The 17,249-nt window shown below is 44.7% G+C and overlaps 2 protein-coding genes across 2 annotated transcripts in view; one reads left to right on the top strand and one right to left on the bottom strand.

The window, feature by feature from the left end:
• The window catches only part of AP3M1 (adaptor related protein complex 3 subunit mu 1), an 83,773-nt gene extending 69,228 nt beyond the window's left edge, over positions 1-14,545 (bottom strand). Inside the window, exon 1 of the mRNA XM_077454042.1 lies at positions 14,431-14,545. The gene's annotated coding sequence lies outside the window, so the exon portion shown is untranslated. The remainder of the gene's footprint in view (positions 1-14,430) is intronic.
• Positions 14,546-14,982: 437 nt separating this feature from the next.
• Positions 14,983-17,249, top strand: part of ADK (adenosine kinase) — a 258,251-nt gene continuing 255,984 nt past the window's right edge. The window contains exon 1 of the mRNA XM_077454045.1: positions 14,983-15,200. Within this exon, the coding sequence (XP_077310171.1) occupies positions 15,130-15,200 (71 nt within the window). The 5' untranslated portion in view covers positions 14,983-15,129. The remainder of the gene's footprint in view (positions 15,201-17,249) is intronic.

The following is a 17,249-nucleotide window of genomic DNA, read 5'->3' as shown; positions in this document are numbered from 1 at the left end:
CTCCTGGCATCACCGGTCCCTCACAAAAGACCTGTTTGCTATTTGCATTTGTTGTGATATGTCTATAAGGGAGTACAACCATTGCCATTTTTAAATTGACATAACATTATTTTACTATATATTTTGCAGCCACTCACTGACACAGGGGAGCTGCTGCTGCTGGATCACATGACCTCATCCAAGCTGAATCTCTTTGATAAACTGTATGCAGCACTGATAGGCAACATTTATGAGTAAATATACACTAGTCTTTACTTCCACAATGTCATTCTATGTAAAATGCTTATGAAATTACAACTAAAATACTTACCAGTACTGCTGCTGTGGTAGCCGATTTTTGTTCTCTTGCAGAACTAGCAGCTAGGGATTGGTTTAACATTAAAATAAAAAATATATGACTTAACCCAAGGAATTTGGTCTCATATGCGAAGAAATATTTATGGACATCCCAAGATAAACAGCAGCTCAGGGCCTAACATTGTGTGAAACTTCAGAAGAGCATCTGCCTTTAGGCTGCATTCACACCTGAGCGTAGCAATTTACTGGCGTTTTTATTTGAAAGTTTTTGAGCATTTTTAAAAGTGTATTCCAGCTTCAGGCGTTTTTGTTTAGCCAATAGAAAGCACTAAGGGGAGGAGAGGGAGAGGAAATTAGGGGTGGAGAGCTGCTGTTTGAGCAGAGAATGAGCGACAAAATGCTCGTAAAACATTTCAGGCATTTTATTGAAGCCTATGGGGGCAAAAAAGGCTTGTAATCTGCCAAAAAGAAGCTTATGTACTTTTTTCAGCGACAGGTTTTTGTTTTGTTTCAGGCAGCAGAATGCTCAGATGTGAACAGAGGCCATTGAAATGAATGGGATTTGGCTTGTTGTGCATTTAAGACCTACAAGCTTAAAACAGAAAATCGCTCAGGTGTGAACAGGGCCTTAACTGCTTGCCGACCTCCAAATGACGGCCAGGCAGCGCGGCTCTTGTGGCGGGAGGCCGTCATATGACAACCTCCCATTTAAACGGGGAATGCATGCAAATGTGCGCACGTATCCGTTCTTTCGGTGGCGGCATGTCACGGAGACACCACTCGCCACGAGGGGGGTGAACAGCCATTGGGTATGGCTGTTTACTACGTGATCGGCCGTGATGAAGTCACGGCCGATCACAGATGGTCCCACCTCCACTGTGCACCCGCGTGCGCGCGATTGCTCTGCGTGTTCCTGTCAGTGGCGGCGGTCCCGGGAACACTGCTGGTCACCGACACTGTTATACAGCCATTGGCCGGCTGTTTACCCACATGATCAGCTTAAAGTCCCCCTGACCAATAGTCTCTCTTTCTGTCTTAATTAGGGATGGAGGCCAATTATTGATGGTGCCACGGACCACATTTTAAAAAAACTTTTATTATCTTTGCTATAGTCGTAGAGACTTTGGTAATCGCAATACAATCTGACCCAAGCATTAAAGTTGTACAATGCGGGTAGCAATACCACAAATGTGCCCCATTTGCTGACAATTGGCTCTTGTTCATAAGGTCGCTGTTGATATCCCTACCGAATGTATTATGACTATTACACGAATTTGGGGAGGTTTTGGGCATTGCAGGTGAATGATGGCAAGTCGTTGTCAATGAATGCTTATCTTCCTCTAGACCTGGTCTCTTGTCTCAAAGCAGCAGTCTCCTTTAGAATCTGATTTTATATCTTATCTAGGGGTTTGCTTAACACCCTCAGTGGCAACTTTATATAGGATGAACTACCCACCTCTATATAAAAAATGAGACATGAGTGGGTGGATGGCGCATTGTCTGTTCTGGTTAGGTAAAATTTATTCTGTAAAGATGACACTTCTGCCTCGCCTACTGTACTATTTTCGCTATTGAAATCTGATCTGGTGAGACTTTAGTCTAAAGTTATTCATTTTGCATGGCATGGCAGGAGTCATATCAATTCTAAACAAGTACTCTTTGCTCACAAGACCAAGGGGGGCCTTGGCTTGCCAGACCTCCTGTTATATTACCAAGCAGCCCAGGTAGCTCAACTATCAGTAGTATATTCCCAGGGGGAAAAAAACAGAATGGGTGGCTATAGAGAGAATGGTGACTAACAGAATGTCAATAGATTACCTTAAATGCCAACCTGGTAGAGACAGACAGTCTAATCCCTATGTTGTCTAACTCCCTGGCTGTGTGGCACAATGTCCGACATGATCCCAATTTAGTTTCAACCTTCTCTCCACTAACCCATCTTTTTAAGAACCCAGCCTTTCCCCCAGGGCGGAAACCCGAAGCCTTCTGCAAGTGGCTCAATAAAGGAGCCCTTTCACATTAATACATTGTAAGTCACGGCTGAAGATACCAGCTTCCAAAACCTTTTGATTTCTTCAGATTTCACACTTTCTCTGATCATTAGGCCCAGAGGTACGTCGGGACCCTAAAGTGACTCCTTATGAAAGCTGGTGTGCACAGGATACTGGACAGAGGAGGGATTTCTATTATCCATCAACTCCTGATTGACTCTAATGTGAAATTGCCTTACATACAGGCATGGGACTCGGAACTAGCCTGTGAGAGAGAGTTGGACCATTGGCAGTCATCCTTTTACTCTGTGTCTTTAAGGGGATAATGAATGTTTCCTTGGTGGAGGTGAGTGTTAAAGTCCTCTCAAGATGGTATATGGTTCTATCTCGCATCGCAAAGGCTATTCATGACACCCTCACCATTAGGTTTCTGGGGCCGTCAATCCCTCGGTTCCATGACCCAAGTATGGTGGGAATGCCCTAGGATTAGGGACTTTTGGAACAGGGTCTTTGTGATTATAAGGGATGTCAATGAAATACCAGTTCCGCAGCTACCTCACATAGCCCTTCTCAATGAAAATGTTACAGATGGTTCCCGTGCTACACAAAGGTTGATCCACTTCATGCTTTTGGCTGCCAAACTTGCTGGCTTTGTTTAGATGCAAATTTTCCTGGATAATGCTTAATGAACACCTGACATGTAGGCTCACTGACTCAGTTTCGGAAAACATGGGATCCTTGGGCTATATGTTAATATAGATTTGTAACTTTTCAGTTTTTTGGCTTTTGTTCCCTCTCTCAAGCCTTACCTCTGGACAACGACAATTTAGAGATTGTATCGGTTTTATCCTCCCCTCTTTCTTTCTCTGTATTTTTTTTTTTTTTATCTCTTCAGGGCCTAAAGCAGGGTCTTCTGCCTAGGCTCCTTTTCCTGTCTTTACTCTTTTTATTCTTCCCTCTCTTTCCACCTCTAGGCTAAAAGTCTTTAGACGGGGCTTATCCCCGATTAAAATACTATTAAGGCGTGGGATGTTATCCTACCCTTGCTTGTTTTTTTGGTAACTCTGGACTGTATTAGCCTTAAAGCGGAGGTCCATCCTAAAGTGGACCTTCCGCTCATTGGAATCCCCCCCCCCTCCGGCGCCACAATTGGCACCTTTCAGGGGGGAGGGGGGTGCAGGTACCTGTACAGTACAGGTATCTGCACCCACTTCCTGGATAGCTCTCTGCGGAAAGGGGCGTAGATTACACACCTTTCCGAAAGTCCCCCACTGCCTGCTGGGAAACACACAGATCCCAGAGGCAGCGGGTCCATCCTTATTGCGCAGCGCGACTAGCGCATGCGCAGTAGGGAACCGGGAAATGAAGCCGAAAGGCTCCACTTCCTGATTCCCATACCCAAGATGGCGGCGGGAGCACCCGAGAGACGATCGAGAGATCGGCTTCGGGTGCCGACATCGCGGGCGCGCTGGACAGGTAAGTGTCACTATTTTAAAAGTCAGCAGCTGCAGTATTTGTAGCTGCTGGCTTTAAAAAAAAAAAAAAAAAAAAAAAAAAAAAAAAAACGCGGACTCCCGCTTTTTAATAACCTAATCTCTGCAAGTGTCCACACCATAGTTCTACCGTGTTTCCCCGAAAGTAAGACAGTGTCCTACTTTCTTTTTATCCCCAAAAGCCCCACTATGTCTTACTTTCGGGGTATGTCTTATATTGGAAAAAAATCCCAGCATGCAGAGCTGCACTGCGCTACAGAAGAGGACTACAAGTCCCAGCAAGCAAGGCTGCACTGCATTACAGAGGACTACAAGTCCCAGCATGCAAGGCTGCACTGTACTACAGAGGAGGCCTACAAGTCCCAGCATGCAAGGCTGCACTATGGAGGACTACAAGTCCAAGCATACAAAGCTGCTATGCTCAGCAGAGGAGAACTGTAAGCCCACACAGCCCGGTATGTTGGGACTTGTAGTCCTCCTCAGCTGCATCTTGCGGTTACATAAGAGCTGCAGAGAATCTCTTCACACCCCCCCTCCCCCTCCCCCTCCTTGGTCTCTCTCTGTATGACCAGCACTGACCTGTACCGGGAGGACACAGAGCCAGTGACACCTGTCGGCAGTGATCCGGGACCTGGCGCAATAATCCCCTTCTCTGTGGTTGCGTCGCGCCGTTCTGATCAGTCTCGGGCAGCGGCTGTCACTCACAGCCGAGCAGAGTGAAGCCACCTCCCCCTCCTCTTGTATGGCTACACAGTGCTGTGTATGGAGGAGGAGGAGGGGGAGGCGGCTTCAGTGAAGCCGCCTCCCCCTCCTTCATGGACAGCACTGTGTAGCCATACAAGAGGAGGGGGAGGCGGCTTCACTCTGCTCGGCTGTGAGTGACAGCCGCTGCCCGAGACTGATCAGAACGGCGCTGTCTCTTTAGTTGGAGGGGGAGGGCGCTGGCCTGGCACCCCCCCCCAAGGTGTGGCACCCGGTGCGGCCCGCACCCCCGCCCCACTCTTAGTACGCCACTGGAGGCGGCAATACCCCCGTGTTTCCCGGAAAGTAAGACATATGTCTTACTTTCAGGGTATGGCTTATATTAGCCGACCCCTCTGAAACTCCCGATACGTCTTACAATCGGGGGTGTCTTACTATCGGGGAAATACGGTATCATTATGTTTGGGATGATGCTATCATTTATAGAATTTTACTTTGTTTGAGATTCTGACCTATGTGGCCTTTGTGCATAAAAATTCTATTGTACTTTGCCTTTCTTTATTCATAATAATAAAAAAGTTTGAAAGAAAAAGCTACTCACATAAGGCAGGTAGAAAATTTTATGTAAAACAGATATGCACGATCAGCACCCTTGGTGGGCGCGATTACGTCACTGATGATTTTTATCACCGCTATACTCCTATAACCCTGGATGATGTCTTATTGGACAAAGCATGTCAGGTGTAGCTACAGCAGTGACGTAATCACGCCCCGACAGGTGCCGATTGTGCATATCTGTTTTACATGCAATTTTCTACCTTCCTTATGCAGAGTAGTTTTTCATTTTAATAAATGGTGGGATTTTTTACTACTAGATTATGGGGGTTATTTACTAAAGGAAAATCCACTTTGCAATGCAGGTGCACTTGGAAGTAAAGTCGCTGTAGATCCGAGGGGGACATGCAAGGAAAATAAACAGCATTTTAGCTTGCACATTAGATGATAAAATCAGCAGAGCTTCCACTTGTTTCAGATCTACCCCTTAGATTTAGAGCGACTGTACTTTCAAGTGCACTTGCAGTGCAAAGTGGATTTTCCTTTCGTAAATAACCCCCTACGAGTTTCTCCTTTGCCTTTATCTCTTCTTTAGCTTCATCTGTGGACTACTCTGGTTATTTCGAATACTCCGTTGCAGAGTCCTGGCTTGCGCCATCCATCCATCCCAGTGGGGGGGATTTCTCCCATGAAAGTGCAGCCAGACTTCCATCTTGGAGGTCTTACCTGTTGGTAAGTGGCTTGGGAGTGGGATATATTCACAAAGGATTACTGGATTTGGGCAACACATACATTTAATGATGGACTGTTTTGTATTGTGCACTTTATTTTTTAATGGACTTCTTTTGAATGCTTATGAATTAGCTTATTTGCACATGATGATGTTAAGCATATTTATCTAAGCACTGTATCTGCCATTATTTGATGGATTTATTTTTGATGCACTAGCGCTTTCATCTTGATAGCCTAACATGTTTTTATTTTTATTTAACTATATGTGTGTGGGTATATAGCAAGTGCAGCTATATACCCACACACTTTTATCTTTTTTTTTAGATTATCATATTTCCGACACTTAGCATAGCCATTTTTGGTTTCATAGTGATTGGCTGTCACAGTGATCATGTGCCCATCCTAATGGCTCCTGGTCTTCACTGTATGACCGGGGGCGGTTGATGAAGCAATTCATTGCATAAAACATATGCCAGACTTACATATATATGTGGCAGCAAAAGGTCTCTCTTTGCTGCCACATATATGCATATAAATGGCAGAAAGGGGTTAACGGAATCTTCAGATTTAAAACAACGTTTGAAATGACATTAACATATTAAAGCAGAAATAAAGTTCCGCTTTAAAAAAAATTGTGCGACTTGAAAGGTCTCTTCTGCAATTAAATTAACCCTTCCTACCTGAATATAGTCTTCTTTGGCAGGTACAACGAGCTGCACAAGTGCAGCTCAGTATACATTCTGGAAAAGCACCTATGTGCTGGGATGACTGTACTCCTGCGCACGCCAAGGAGCCCGACACCCGGAGGAAGAAGTATGGTAGAAGATGCCAATTAGGGACATCGAACCATTGAAGAAGTAAATAATTGCAGGGTTTAGCTCGGCTTTAAGAGCCTCACAGATGTTTGTTTGCATCACAACTGCTTCTAACCCCATACAAGTTAATGGCAACACAAATGCAGCATGAAGCCCGATTAATTCAGCAAAGGAAGTCAAATACATCTGTCAACAAATTATCCCTGAAGCCCCTCAAACTGATATCAAATGCAAGCAGAATGCACCTGAAAGCACGCTGTATTTGCCAATGGGCACAGGCCCAAAGCTGTCAACACCAGCCCCAAAGCTTTTATGAGATTATAGTTAATTTGGTTTAAATCTGCTTTAATATCAAAGAGGATTTTTTAGTTGACCAAAGCTGTATCCACACTTGTTTTTACATGCAGCATATGCACTATTAATTTCTAATGGCATCCTCACACTCATACATCTAGAAAACAAAAAGAACCCAACTCCCGGCACAATAGGTCCTATTTATCACATTTGTTGCACCATAAAAAAAATGAAGATCTATTTTTTTTGCCCCATGGATACACATTTAGGGTCCATTGAAACTAAATGGGCATGCTCAATGCAACAAGTGCACTAGTGTGATTGGACCTGTGAAGAATTATAACACCAATCAGCAGAATTTCCCAGAAGTGTATTGTTTTTCGAGATGATTTTAGAAATTTTGAACGTCAAAGATAGTCTAGAACAGGGATCCTCAAACTACGGCCCTCCAGCTTTTGCGAAACTACACATCCCATGAGGCATTGTAAAACTCCAACATTCGCAGACATGACTAGGCGGGATGGGAATTGTAGTTCCTGAACAACTGGAGGGCTGTAGTTTGAAGATTCACGGTCTAGAACAGGGGTAGGGAACCTATGGCTCGCGAGCCAGATGTGGCTCTTTTGATGGCTGCATCTGGCTCTCACCTCTCAATCCACGAATCGCGTGGTGTGCCGATCCGTGGATTGAGCCCATAGCCATCTTGGTACACCCGGCGGTGGCCTAGGTGAGTGGCACACTGACGTCATCATCACCCGCCTCAACTGCTCGTGGATCTGCCTGCCTGTGTAGTGGTAAGCAAGCAGACAATCGTAGGGGAGATGACGTGGATATTACAGTTATAATTGAAATTAGTCAATTAATAGATTTAAAAAAAAATACAGTTTTAAACTTATTGTATGGCTCTCGCGGAATTACATTTTAAAATATGTGGTGTTCATGGCTCTCTCAGCCAAAAAGGTTCCCTACCCCTGGTCTAGAATTATTAATAAATGGATATAACAAAGATATTGATTGCACACTTAAAGTGGTTCTAAATGGCTCAAGGTTTTGTTACCTTCATGCAATTTATGTGTTAAAGTGATTGTAAAGTCTCATTTTTTTCTATTAAAATAAAAAACATGTTATACTTACCTGCTCTGTGCAGTGGATTTACAAAGAGCAGCCTTGATCCTCCTCTTTTTGGGTCCCTGGCTGGAGCTCCTAGCCCCTCCCTCCTTTTGAGTGCCCCCACAGCAAGCAGTTTGCTATATGTCCATTCAGACAGAGGCTCGGCCCTGCCCCCTCTCTCTCCTGGTTGGCCAACGGAGTTTGATTGACAGCAGCAGGAGCCAATGGCACCGCTGCTGTGTCTCAGGAGGGAGAGTCCCAGGCAGCCGAGGCACTTGTGGACATCACCGGATAGGGATGACGGCAATTTACATGTCAACCTGCATGAGTATAATTTTTTTTTTATCTTCATGCACAGATAAAAAACCTTCTGACTTTACAACCACTTTAAGATCTCTCCTCCTCTTTGCTGCTGTTACTGCTCCTTACTCCTGTAGTGATGAGAGGAATGTGGTGGGTTGAGAGGTTTTGTGGTAGGGAGAGGATTCGGAAGGGGGGGGGGACTGAATTTGTGCTAGAGTGGAGGATTTTTGTTGGGGGGGGGGGGGGGGGATTTACAATCTACTTAACTCTGCCTTAGTAACTACATTTTGGGGCCTGCAGTGTGGCGGCACATGGATAATTGTGCATTTCCCTGCACCAAGCAAAAATGCACTGCCCTTTGCAATTGCGGGTGGGTGTCATTAATTCATAATGGCACCCCCATGCAAACACGAATATGTTAGCACCTGCTAAAAAGCATGGTACTACAGTACCATGTGGTTTGTGCAAAGTCATTTCAAAAATAACGCCAGCATCTTTTCTGTGTGTTTCACAAGCATAGGGGAGCCCAATATAAGAATACAACGTGCATTGCGCATACATTGAGTGCACTCAGATGCACCTCCCGGTGTGCCCCAGGATTGTGTACAATTCTAAAAAGGTGTTTCGATTAAAAATAAAAGGGTGACAAAACACTGGTTTAGACCACTAGCTGGGCATATAGATGATGTCCTTATTCCCCACACAATTGCTTTTGCATATTGTAGACTGTGGGTATTGGGTTATGTTGACTCTACCAATGCCAACCTACTTTATAGTCGAGAAGATACTTCCAGCAACAATCACCATTATGATTACATTTGAGTACATCAGTCTATGGAGATAAAAAGATGGTTACAATTCTGAGTACACTTTGATCTTGCTAGTAAATGATTACACAATCTTACAAGTAAATCCCATACTATTAGGCTGTCAAAAGGTAAATATTATTGCACACAACAAGTAAGTATAACATCTTTTTTATTTTAAGAATTGTTTTTTAAAGTGGTTATAAAGCCTAAACATTTTAATTTTTTTACCTTAAAAGCGGGAGTCGGACGTTTTTTTTTTTTTAAAGCCAGCAGCTACAAATACTGCAGCTGCTGACTTTTAAAATAATGACACTTACCTGCCCAGCGCGCCCGCGATGTCGGCAACTGAAGCCTATCTCTCGATCGTCTCTCGGGTGCTGCCGCCGCCATCTTGGGTATGCTGCACAATAAGGATGGTCCCCACTGTCTCTGGGATCCGTGTGTTTCCCAGCAGGCAGCGGGGGACCTTTGGAAAGGGGCGTAGATTCTGCAGAAAGGGGCATAGCTTCTGCAGAATCTACGCCGGAAGTGGGTGCAGATACCTGTACTGTACAGGTACCTGCACCCCCCTCCCCCCTGAAAGGTGCCAATTATGGCGCCGGAGGGGGGGGAGGGTTCCAATGAGCGGAAGCTCCACTTTAGGGTGGACCTTCGCTTTAAAAAGGGATTGTAAACCCTGTTTTTTTTTTTTTTTTTTTAAACAAAACATGTTATACTTACCTCCACCGTGGAGTTTGTTTTACACAGAGTAGCGCTGGTCCTCCTCTTCTGGGGTCCCTCAGCGGGGCTTGTGGCTCCTCCCCGCATCGAGTGTCCACGTTGGAGAAGCCCTCTCCTTGGTGGACACCTGTGCGGGCCTGCTCTCGAGTCCTGCATCTGTGTCCATTCACACAGAATGCAGGACTTGGCCCCACGTCATTGGATTTGATTAACAGCAGCTGGAGCCAATGGCTGCGCTGCCATCAATCGATCCAATCAGAACTCAAGACACCAGCTAGAGTGTGCTCGTTCCCAGCCAGAGAAAGATCGGGGTCAGGTAAGTAAAACGGGGTCTGATGCACCACAGAAGGTTTTTCACTTTAATGCATAGAATGACATCCAAGGGTATTCCTTGCATTAAAGTGATTGTACACAATTACCTTGTAAAACAACCCATTCAGTTTAAAATAAAAATGAAAACCAAAACATTTTTGTATAGATATAAAAAACACACAAATACACTAATCAGCACTCGCAGCCTTTCTCTGCAAGCACTGATCTTTGTCGGACTTAGGCTAGGTTCACATTGCAGCGATGCGGGACCGCCACAAATCCGTGGGTTCCCGCATCGCATACCTCCCGGCGGCAGTTCACACTGCCCTATGCGAACTGCTGGGAGTGTCAGTGAAACGTTAACGACACCCTCAGATCAGTTCACATGTCGCAGTGCGATCTGCAAACTCGGACAGGAATCGGATCGCATGGTGTGAACACCCATGCAATCCGATTCTGCTGCGGACCAAAAAAAGGGTCCTGTGCGAGTTTGGGCCGTGTGCGATGCGAATTCAGCCATACTATCTGTATGGCTGAACTCGCATCGCACAGAGATCGGATGTGATTTGCACAGCCTTATGGACAAGCTCCTGGAACAGAAGTCGTTTTTAAGTAGGACTTACTGTACAGGAGTCTCAGCACAAATGTAGTAGTATATGATGATCTTTAAAGATGAAAGAATACTCTGCAATAGCCAAGAACTATTCTCGTGCATTTTTATAGATATTTGTTCTCCCGTCATGGCTGCTATACCTCGAAAGGAGGAGACAAGACCCCTTGGACATTTCAAAGACAAACCTAGGCTAGGATTGCTGGATTTAACATGATTATTTTATAAGGATTTTATAAGAATAGGTGTGTAATCCTCAGGCACCTCAAAGTTATTGTAAAAGCTTGTTTTTTTAAATAACAAACATATCGTACTTACCTCCATTGTGCAGCTCGTTTTGCACAGAGTGGCCCCAATCGTCCATTTCTGGGGTCCCTCGGCGGCTCCTCTCCACATCAGATAACTCCCTAGGAGAAGCTCTCTCCCGGGGTGTTACCTTGCAGGAGCTCTTCCGAGTCCAGCATTTTCGTCCATAGACACGAATGCCGGACTCAGCCCCGCCCCCCCAGGCACCTGCAACATTTGATTTGATTGATAGCAGCAGGAGCCAATGGCTGCACTGCTATCAATCTATCCAATCAAAAGCCAGGACCCCATAGGGAGAGGGACAGCTAGTCCTTGCCGAGGGGAATACGGGGCTCAGGTAAGTAAAACGGGGGTGCTGGGGGGCCCGTCACTGCCAGGTGTTTTTTTCCCGTCACCCAGCCGGCTGTTGATAGCAGATCACAGGATCTATCATCTTACACAAAAAGCAAAGCTTCTGCAGGGGGGGAAAAAAAAAAAAAAGGACAGACAGATGGGCCCATCAGGGCTCCTAGGTCCTTCTCCTTCACTAGGCAAAACAAAACTGATAACTGCATGGCAGGCTGTGGGGTTGTTACCTAAGGGACCGCCCCTTGGGCGGAACTGGAAAGTTCTGCGTTTTACATAACATGTAATGGCTAGTATTCTCCTAAAGGTGGCGTAACAACCCAATGGCTAAGAGAGGAGCTGTGTTGGTCGGTGAATATAAAAGAAAACACAAGGGTTTATAACCCCTTAAAAGGCTGGGTTCACACTGTTGCGAATTGGATGTGGATTTCTCTGCATCAAATTTGCTCTCAATGGAGCCGGTTCACACATCTCCGGAGCGGCTGCAGAGCGGATTGCACAGGGGTTCTGTGTGTCTTTGACTCAGTTTTGGGTCCGAATTCAGGCCTGATCCGTCCCTGAAAACGGACAACAGACACGCACCAGACCCCCTGCAGTGTGACTCCAGCCTAAAAGTAGGTTTTCAAGTAGTATTGGGAGCTGCTCCCCATACGATTCAAACACACCCAAGCCCATCTTCAGTCACCAAATAAGTGAAGGGAAATCCCCAGAAAATGTGGTGGGGAAAACTGTTCTGAGCTCTCTCACTCAGAGATTTCCTCTAACTTCCTTTTGCATCACTGGCACAGGAAATTAAATCATTGGGTAATATGAGAAAAATAAAATAAAAAAATAAAAAACGAAAAAGAATTACATTTTTTCCCCCCCTTAGGGGATGAACGACACTATTTATCAATTGTATTATTTATTGATTTGTTGATAATATTTGACGATTTATTTATATTATTATCTCACTAAACCTCACCTAAGTTGTGCAATTGAAGCTCTTTTTCACTTACACCTAACCCAATATTCAGGTTTTTTTTTGTTGCAGCACCTGTCAATGTTTTATCACCTTTGAGTGTTGTTTTAGGTGGAGTTTATTTACTCCAAAAAAAAAAAAAATGATAATAATTTTCTCCACATACCTTTGTACATTGTTGCGCATTGTGATTATTTGAGGTCATTTGTACCTCGTTAATCAATTATCACTGGTTAGCGCAATGGTACATAGACTGCTTTAGATAACTTAGCAGGGAGGTCAACCTGTTCTGCAAAAAAATAAATAAATGCAACTTGTCAAGATCTCCAACCATATCACTTTTGGACAAGGCTGGTGCAAGGATTTTTGACACCCCGGATGTTTTCGAACTACATCTCCCATGGTGCTCAAATACACTGCAGAGTGCATGAGAATCATGGGAAATGTAGTTCCAAAGTTCGCCCATCACTGACCAAGGCAAAACCTTATTTTGTAACGCCCTGCCTGGCACCACCCCCTTTGCCCTGCCTGGGTATTCCCCACTTTTTTTTTTTTTTTTTTTTTCAAATAACAGTTGTATTAGTTATCTCAGCAGGTAAAAGAACAAAAACAGAACACACTAATTTCCAGCTAGCACTAGAACATGGATATAGCAAGCACAGACTTTTTAGCAGCAATTGGTGCAAGACCATTGTTCCCCACCTTTTTAATGAAGCGCCCATCAAATGCAGCTTCACCAGCGCCCATCAATGAAGGTTTGCTTGCTTCCATTCATTCTAAAATCCTCCGCTGCGCCTCTGACACTATGTGCGAATGGAGCAGTGGCTGCCTGCCGATGCTGAGACCTAGTTGCTTGCTGCAAAGAGAAGGGAATAGGAACACCAGTGGCTGGGTGCCCTAGGCCAATGGTCATCAACTCTGTCCTCAGGGCTCACTAACAGGCCAGGTTTTATGTATTACCTTGGGGAGATGCAGACTAGAATACTGCAATCACTGAGCAGCAAATTATATCACCTGGGATGTATTTCAGTTATCTTGCAAACCTGGCCTGTTAGTGGGCCCCGAGGACAAGGTTGATGACCACTGTCTTGTTTGCCTAGTGGTAGCACTGGCCCTGCTTCCGGTGACTCTCCAGCATCAGTAATTGGAGATTTGGATGAGTTGGCCGTTTACACAGAAACCGGCGGCTAGGGATGAGCTCTGGCGTGTTTGCATGGTCCACCTGCAGAGCCCACCAGGAAGTCGGCGCAGCGCCGATCACAGGCAGTGAGGCATTGACGATCTCTGCAGCCACGCATCGGGGCACGGTCTCACTGCCTAAGAGTAGCGCCAACTTCCTGGTGGGCTCAGCATGTGGAGCATGCGAACACGCCTGAGCTCATCCTTACCGGCAGCGTATACACTACCTGCGGTACAATGAGTGAACGTTGTTAGTCGGCCCACTAGTAACCAACATGGCTGCCTCCAAGGTAGGTGACAATTTTTTCCCCCCCTCCTCCCCCGATGTTCTGTTAAAACAGCCAACTTGTCATGTACCGTAATTTATACGCTTCCGGTGTTCTGTCAAAACAGCCAACTCGTCAAAATCTCCAATTATTGCTGCTGAAGGGTCATCGGAAGTGACGTTGTTGGAGATTTTGGCGAGTTGGGAGTTTTCGCCAGAACACAAACTTTTACTAGCCAAACTTTATAAAGACTTTGTCCTACAGATGCACATTAGGCAATATGTTGGCCCTCGTGTTGTAAAGCGCTGTGCAAACTGTTGGCGCTATGTAAATCCTGATTAATAATAATAATCTGTCCATTCCATGTCACATTCTGGGTGACCAGCAGCCATCTGCTTCACCTCCAACCTTCCCAGTGCCCAGACTGTATTCCTATCCCAGGAACCCCCTTCATGAAGTTCTGCTAACTAATGGAGAGCTCTCCAACTCCTGTCACAGATAAAAGTCACTTCTTTCCTGCTCTGTAACACAAAGACACATTCTCTGGTGTCACACACACAAACACAACATAATAAACCAAGTCACACAACAAGCACACGGCCACACACCCAGAAAAAGAACAGAAATTACCGAAATCAATGAACAGGGAAGAGCAGGAAGTGAGGAGCCCTCCTAAGCCTCTTGACACATCATCCAGCCAGCGCTGCCTCAACAAAGATGGCGGCCAAGAAGACCCCGTCACCCCACCGCTCTGTCCTCAGCACTGCCTGATAAAAACTTAACCATTTCTAGCCACCTTGCGGCTGTAAGAACCTCTAGAAGCGTCATATTAGTGTTATAAAGACAAGAAGCTTCTTTCCCCCAAATCAATTTCCGATATTTCAAACTACATAGCCTAGTGGTTTATACTTTCATGACAAAAACCTTGCACGTTTTTCGTCAAAAAAAGCATCGATTGGAAAGGCTCCCGTAACAATGTCGGACTGATTCGTTAAAGTATTTGTAATAAAGGTGTTTGGAAACGTTCGGGAACGTTCTAGTCATGCAGCAAATCAGGCACCTTACACGGACTACTATTGTCTTTTAGTAGAAGGTGGTTGCTAGGCGACCAGGTCCGGGTGAGGGCCCTGCGAGGGGGTGTGGCCAGGCGTGCAGCTAGGGAAGTGGGAGGAGGAGGGCTCGGTGTGAGTGGCGGGGAGGAGTGCAGGGACTTGTGTGAGGGGAAAGGAGAACAGAGCACGTTGTCACACCGTCCCGGCAGCTGTGCGTTAGTTAGTTGTGCCCAAGTCAGTCAGTTCTCTGGTAGGTAGAGGTGTGTGAGCGGGCAGCATGAAGGTGGCATCAGAAGAACCGCAGGCGAAGAAGCAGAAGCTGGAAGAGGAGAAGAAGAAGGCTCTGAGGTAATTGGCGGTCTGTATATGTTTCATGTGTAGTGCATGTGTGGGCAGAGCACTGCCTTCTCCCACCCCCCCCATGGAGGTATGTGACCGGGGGGCTGCTGTCTGCTCCCGCCACACTTTACCGGAGACGAGATATATATATATATATATAAAAATTTTTTAAATCACTTTTTCTGTTTTTTTTTTTATTTTTATAAAAAATATATATATATATATATATATATATATATATATATATATATATATATATATATATATATATATATATATATATAATACTTTTTTTTATTTAAAATTTTTGCAAATTTATTTTAATAAAATGCTTTTGGAATAAAGATCTATCGAAAGACAGTTTTCTATTTAGGATACATTAATAATTTTAGTTTATTCAGCATGCAATGGAGCTTAGTTATGTAGCATGAGGCTGTATATCCTGTAACATTTACATTTTTGGTAAACTCATTTAATGAATCCAAGCTGAGATAACATGCACTGCATTGATGCATTCACACAATGTCACAGTAACTATGAGATAAATCAAAGTTCATAGATATTCCTTTATCCCTTTTGTTTTGCAACTCTTTGTACACTACAAACTGTACGATTGAATCGGTTCTGATATATCCGCCGTTTTACTAACCTGACCGCTTAATGCGGTTGTACACCCGCTACTTACCTGCAGGTAAGCCTATATTAAAGAGACAGTAAACCCTGATGGGTGTTCCTCTTTGTTTCCCGGCAAAGCATAATGGACTACTATGCATCGCATAGTGGCCCATTATGTGTCACTTACCTGACACAGGAGCCAGCGATGTCACTGATTTCCCCACCGGCTGGAAGCGGCCATCTTCCTTCCGGGGTCACGGACTCCGGCTCTGTGACTGGTCGGAGTCGTGTGACGTCACTCCCGCGCGGGAACCGCCAGTTCACGGCATGTCGTATAACCACTTAAGGACCGCCTCCTGCACATGTATACGTCAGAAGAATGGCACGGCTGGGCACAAGCACGTACCGGTACGTTGCTTTTTTAAGTGCTCAGCCGTGGGTCAGAAGCGTGCCACTGGTGGCGCGCCTCCGACCCGATCGCCGCTGGTGTCCCACGATCGGGAGCTGGAGAACGAGGAGAGGTCCTACTGAGGCTGTCACCGATCGTCTGTTCCCTTTTTATAGGGAAAGACGATCAGGGATGTCCCATGCCAGGCCATGCCTCCCTGCAATAAAAAAAAAAAAAAAAAAACACATAACGTCATACATAACACCTACACTGCCCCCTAGTGGTTAACTCTTTCATTGGCAGTATTATTTACACAAGAATCGGTGCATTTGTATAGCACTGATTGCTGTATAAATGCCAATGGTCCCAAAAACGTGTTAAAAATGTCTGATGTATCTGCCATAATGTCGCAGTTACAATAAAAATCGCTGATTGCCGCCATTACTAATAAAAAAAATAAATAAATGCATTTAAAAAAAAAAAATGCTATAAAACTATCCCCTATTTTGTAAACGCTATAACTTTTGCGCAAACCAATCAATCACTAATTGTTATTTTTGGAAAAGAAAAAAGAAAAAAAAAAATGTAGAAGAATTCGTATCGGCCTAAACTGAGGGAAAAAATGATTTTTTTAAATATATTTTTGAGGGATATTTATTATAGCAAAAAGTAAAAAATGCATTTTTTTTTTTTTTCAAAATTGTCGCTCTATTTTTGTTTATAGCGCAAAAAATAAAAACACAGAGGTGATCAAATACCACCAAAAGAAATCTCTATTTGTGTGGAAAAAAAAGAATGCCGATTTTGTTTGGGAGCCACGTCGCACGACCGCGCAATTGTCAGTTAAAGCAACGCAGTGCCGAATCGCAAAAAGGGACTTGGTCCTTTAGCTGGAAAATGGTCCGGGTCTTAAGTGGATAATGAAAACGACACGCCGTGACCCTTCTAAATGTACTGGGCGCATGCGCAGAAGTTATCCTTGTACGGGGAATTGTAAATATCTCCTAAACCGTGTAGGTTTTGGAGATATTTCCAGCACCTACAGGTAAGCCTTA

This window comes from Lithobates pipiens, unplaced genomic scaffold (genome assembly GCF_037356315.1).
Source record: "Lithobates pipiens isolate NorthernLeopardFrog02 unplaced genomic scaffold, aLitPip1_a1.2 Scaffold_25, whole genome shotgun sequence".
NCBI lineage: Eukaryota > Metazoa > Chordata > Amphibia > Anura > Ranidae > Lithobates > Lithobates pipiens.
Note: the sequence above shows the minus strand (reverse complement) of the source record. Positions and strands in the feature narration are given on the sequence as shown.